Source organism: Portunus trituberculatus, chromosome 43, assembly GCF_017591435.1.
Source record: "Portunus trituberculatus isolate SZX2019 chromosome 43, ASM1759143v1, whole genome shotgun sequence".
NCBI classification, from domain to species: Eukaryota; Metazoa; Arthropoda; class Malacostraca; order Decapoda; family Portunidae; genus Portunus; species Portunus trituberculatus.
This window is the reverse complement of record NC_059297.1, coordinates 14825677-14830676: the sequence shown is the minus strand read 5'-3', so window position 1 is coordinate 14830676 and position 5000 is coordinate 14825677. Positions and strand designations below refer to the sequence as shown.

At 37.7% G+C, this 5000-nt stretch overlaps 2 protein-coding genes across 4 annotated transcripts in view; one reads left to right on the top strand and one right to left on the bottom strand.

Moving 5' to 3' along the window:
- The window catches only part of LOC123518460 (glycolipid transfer protein-like), a 93906-nt gene that overhangs the window by 39088 nt on the left and 49818 nt on the right, over positions 1–5000 (bottom strand). The window lies entirely within an intron of this gene.
- Positions 1–5000, top strand: part of LOC123518461 (pancreas transcription factor 1 subunit alpha-like) — a 13589-nt gene that overhangs the window by 769 nt on the left and 7820 nt on the right. For 2 of the 3 annotated variants that reach the window (XM_045279290.1, XM_045279291.1), the window contains exon 2: positions 1078–2012. In XM_045279290.1, coding sequence (XP_045135225.1) covers positions 1869–2012 — 144 coding nt within the window. In that variant the 5' untranslated portion in view covers positions 1078–1868. Of the gene's footprint in view, positions 950–1077; positions 2013–5000 lie in introns of all 3 variants that reach the window. The other variant, XM_045279289.1, reaches the window with a different exon arrangement.

The following is a 5000-nucleotide window of genomic DNA, read 5'->3' as shown; positions in this document are numbered from 1 at the left end:
TAGTGTACCTACCATTGAAACCGACAACCTGAGAATGTGCAATTGAAAAGAAAAGAAAAGGACAAAAGCTAGAATGACGTAAGAAAAAAATGCAGCAAAATAAAAAAAATTGTGGAAAGGAGCTCAAATTATAGCCAAGTAATAATAATGTAAAGACATATTCTGACTGTGTGTGTGTGTGTGTGTGTGTGTGTGTGTGTGTGTGTGTGTGTGTGTGTGACTGTGCTAATGCTATACTTGTGATCATTATAAAACAGAAGTACAAACAGCAATAAGAGAGCGGTGGTTGTTAGTTACTGGCGATTATTACGAACAATAAACATTCTATTCATTCATTAGACTTTGAACCTTTTCGCAACATTCTGACCTTTTTCCAACACTCTGAACTCCTCCCAACTCCTCAAAACCTTTTTTCCCGACACTGAGCCTCTCTCTAACCTCTCTAAACTTCTCCTCAAACTTCTAAATCTCTCCCTAACATTATAAACCTCTCCCAACCTTTCATAACCTATACTACTATACTATAACTTCTGAGCCTTTTCCATCATCTAAACCTCTCACTAACCCTCTTGAGTTTGTTCATTACCCTCTAAACTCTTCATCACTCCTCTGAAACACAATGGTTCACACATTCTGCTGGTGCCATTCAAGAGAGCTTTCTTTCAGTGTTCCCGGTGGTTGCTAGGAAATCACCAGCGTCGCCAAGGTAGATTAAAGATGAAGGCTGATTAGGAGGGAAATAAAGAGGTGAAGTAATCGTATTTACATAACATAAAAGAGCTAGAGATAAAAAGAGTGTTTGAAATTAAATTCTCCAATGAAAGATATAAATTGATAGAAGACATGGCGGTGAGCACAAAAGAAAGAGAGAACATTTCAAGATAGAATTTACAGAGAATAAGGAAGAGCTGAAATTTAGTGAAGACAAAAGAAAACGGAAGAAATAAGTGTAGGTATTTATATTTGTTAAAGTAGATAAGTGGAAGAGGAGGAGGAGCAGGAGGAGGAGAAAAGTGAAAGGAAGAATACGGAGAAAGGAAAAAAAGATGAGGTATAATTTGTAATTCACATTGACAGAAAAGAAAATGGAATATATAGAATCTAAAAAGATCCATTAATTAAGAGCAAAATTTGTGGAAAAATAGCAAAAGATAAAAAGTGATTAGTGATAAAGATAATTAACAATAACACAAGAAAAATAACTGAAAACCTGAGAAAATAAAAGAAAAAAAACATGAAAAACTTGTGACAGGAAAAGGAAGAAAAGCGAATATCAACAAACTGGGAGACTGAAAAGTTAAAGTAATTCATGAGTTGAAAAAAAATAATAAATAAATAACAATATGAAAATTTAATTGATAAGATCCAGTGACAAATATAATGTAAAATAAATCAATACAACAACAAAAGCAAACTTAAACAAACCAAACCAAATTAAAGATAAACAGAAACTTAAAAGAGGAACAAAGAACAAGGAAGCAAAGGAACGGAAGTAAAAACACAGAGAAGAGGAAGAAATACACTGAAGAAATAGCGAACATACAAACAAAAAACAAGGAAGACGGAGGGGAAAGGAGAGGAGGGCAGGGAAGGAAAGGAAGGACTATCACATTAGATAACATGAAGAGATAACAAAACACAGAATGCATTAATGAAAATAAAAAAAAAGTAAAAGAAAATTATAATCAACCGTAAGAAGATTGAAACAACAATAAACACTCCACAAACAATAACACAAGCATTAAGAAAACAATTAAATTAAACAAACAAGTTAAAAAGGACAAGGAAAGAGAGAGAAAAAAGAAGAAAAAAATATATATAATCAACGGGGCAACCAGAGGAAGGAAGGAAGGAAGGAAGAGATCAAGATGTACAGCATGGAAGGCTTCGACATGGAGGCTCTCAACAGACAATTTTTCGAGTCAGCAGCCTTCAGTGAGTTCCAGGCGGGCGTGGTGTTTGAGCCCGGCAGCGGAGGCTCGTCCCCAGCACACCTCGATCAGGAGAACACGGTGAGATGGGAAGGGATGTGGAGGGAATATGTGGAAGTGTGACGAGTGAAGAATGGATGTGTATAAGTGTGAGACTGATGGTGGATAGGGATGCGAGGAAGCGTGTGTAAGTTACAGCATGAGGCAAAGACAGGGTGTATTGAGAGTATTGGGTACGTGAAGGATGGATGTGATGCGTGGGAGTGTGACGAGTGAAAAATAGGTGTGTATAAGACAGTGTGAGACTGATGGTGTGGGTAAGTTACAGTATGAAGCAAAGATAGGGCGCACTGAAAGTATTGGGTAAGCAAAAGATGGATGTGGTGTGTGGGAGTGTGATGAGTGAAGAATAGGTGACCGATAGTTTGAAGTGGAAGTGGATACGTGGGTAAGATACAGTATTGGTTAAGTGAAGGATGGATGTGAGTAAAGGTTGGCTATACTTTAATTAAATGTGTGAAAAGCTGGTGATGGATGTGCGATATGATAGGAGAGTGTATAAGATGTTGGACGGAGTAGTGCGAGACATGAGGTGGATAAAGGGAGAGTGTGAGTAAAGGTACAGCGTTTATGTGGACTAAATGTATGAAAGTCTATGAATGGGTGTGAGATGTGAAGGGTGGTTGTGTTAGTGGGTAGGAGTCCGGTAAGATTTATTTGGGTATAGAATGGATGGAGGATGGATGTGTAATGGATATATGTCGAGCGTGGAGTGAGTAAAGATGGGGATGGCAATCGTAAACATATCCTGATCCTTATATTATTTAGGTTTTAAGGGATATTCTCATGATTGCAGAAATAATTTAACAAGGATTCTACATCAACAATAGAACATCAATATAAGAATGCGACTTTTACATCGTCGTCTTTGAAAACAGTAATAATGTGAGAGAAAAGCGTCTGTACCGATCTGGGTGTCTTTTGTGTGGTGAAGGGCGTGGCATGGACGTGCATAGTTGTGTGTGGGCGTGTGTCAAGGTGGGCAAAGTGTGATTATTCATGATGAGTGTGTTTTTATTCATTAATCATACTATATATTTTTTTTTCTTTTCATTTACTTGTGTCTTATCTTATCTTATTTTTTCTAGTATTTTTTTGTAATGTCCTCGTTTGCGTTATCATCGTGTAGTTTTATAATCGATTTCTTCATTGCCTTTTTTCTCTAATCTTGTTTTTCCTTTTTACTTTTTCTCTGTCTCATCTTTTCTCTCCTAATTATATTTTTCTTTTTCCTCTTCCCCTTTTCTTCTTCCTTCATCTTCTCTCCTCTTCCTTTTTCTCCTCTTCATTCTCCTTCTCATTCTTCTCCTCTCCGTCCTCCTCCTTCTTCTCCTCCTCCTCTTCCTCATCCTCTTCCTTCTAATGTTACTCGTCCTTTTCTTTCTCTTCTTTATTCATACTTTCTTCTACCTTTGCCATCTCCTCTTCCATCTCATTCGTCTCATCATTATCATCATCCTCTTCCCCTTTTCCTCCTCTTCTCCTCCACACCACACAGACGCACCCACAAAATCAGTTCTTTCATTGCCACCAAAAGTTTCCTCATAATAATTAAGTTACTTTCCTGACATCTTTATCTATCCATTAACAAAAAAATATCACACTGTCTTTATGTAGTCAATGTGATGTAGATATAGGAGTGTTTAAATTTTGTTCTCTAAAATAGATAGTCGTATTCTTTTTTTTATTTATTTATTTATTTTTTTTTATAAGTAACAGCCTCGAAAGACGCACGCACGCCCAACAGCAAGTACTCACGCACACGCACGCATCTCCCACACTAACTCAACCCCGCTTTGTCACACACACACACACACACACACACACACACACACACACACACACACACACACACACACACACACACACACACACACACACAGACTAATTAATTTCCCATATCTTCTTTCTCTTTCTTTCTTTTTCCTCTTCCTTTTCCTACCCCTCCTTCTTCTATACGTCCACTTTGCTGTCTCTCACCTCCTTTTTAAGTCCTTCGTCTCCCTTCTTCCTTCTCTGACAACCTTCCACCATTCCTTTACCAAATATTTGTTAATTATCTACAAGAGGTTTTGGTACGAAAGATAAATAAATAAAAATGGTTTGATATAAGATAAAACGTCAATATCCAAGCTTCTTTCTAGTTCTATCTATCTTTTTGTGCCTTTACTCTTAGTTTACTGTCTAAAAACAAACAAATGTGTACGTATGTGGGGGCAGAGAAGAAGACAGACTGAAGGAAAATGGAAAGCAGCATAAGTTAGTGCCAAGAGTTACTTCACTTCCGGACATAGTATCGGTGTGTCCTGCTGTGCCTGAGTGGTGGGTGGGCTGAAGGTGCAGGCAGGGAGGCACCGGCACACTCCACTACTACAGCCGCGGGTGCCGTCCCCACCATCGATCCTCGCACCGTACCGCCAACCATTACACGCACAGCCACCTCGCCTCGCCTCGCCTCGCCTCTTTCTCTCTCTTCCCTCTCTTTTTTTTTTTTTTCTTTTTCTTGCCTTCATTTTTCCTTGACCTCTGCAGGTATTTGTTTCTCGGTATTTTCTTAGTTTCTTTTCTGTTTCTCTTAGTTTTATTCTTTCTTTGATTCTTCCTCGCTCATTTTAATTAATTTATTTTTTCATGTGTGTATTAATTTTTGCTTTCTTGTGTTGTTTTCTCTTCGTTTCTTCTTGGTTTTACTACATCCCTGTCTTCTTTTCTTTTTTTTCCGCTTTGAATTCTTAACTTCCGTCTTTTCCTTAATCTATATACCTTTTTTTTATTATTACTTCATAGTTAGTTTTCTTCCTGCTCTTATTTCATTTTTGCTTTCCCATTTGTTTATTTCTTTCACAATTCATATACCTTCCGCCTTCCCTTCCTAGCATACACATGAGCTCATCCACTTGCCGGATCTCTAAAGCTTCACTGACTGGTCTCGAAACACAGGTATAGATGTACAGATAAAGTAATACATTTCGATGCATGCATGTAAGCTATAATACACTAACCTAATAC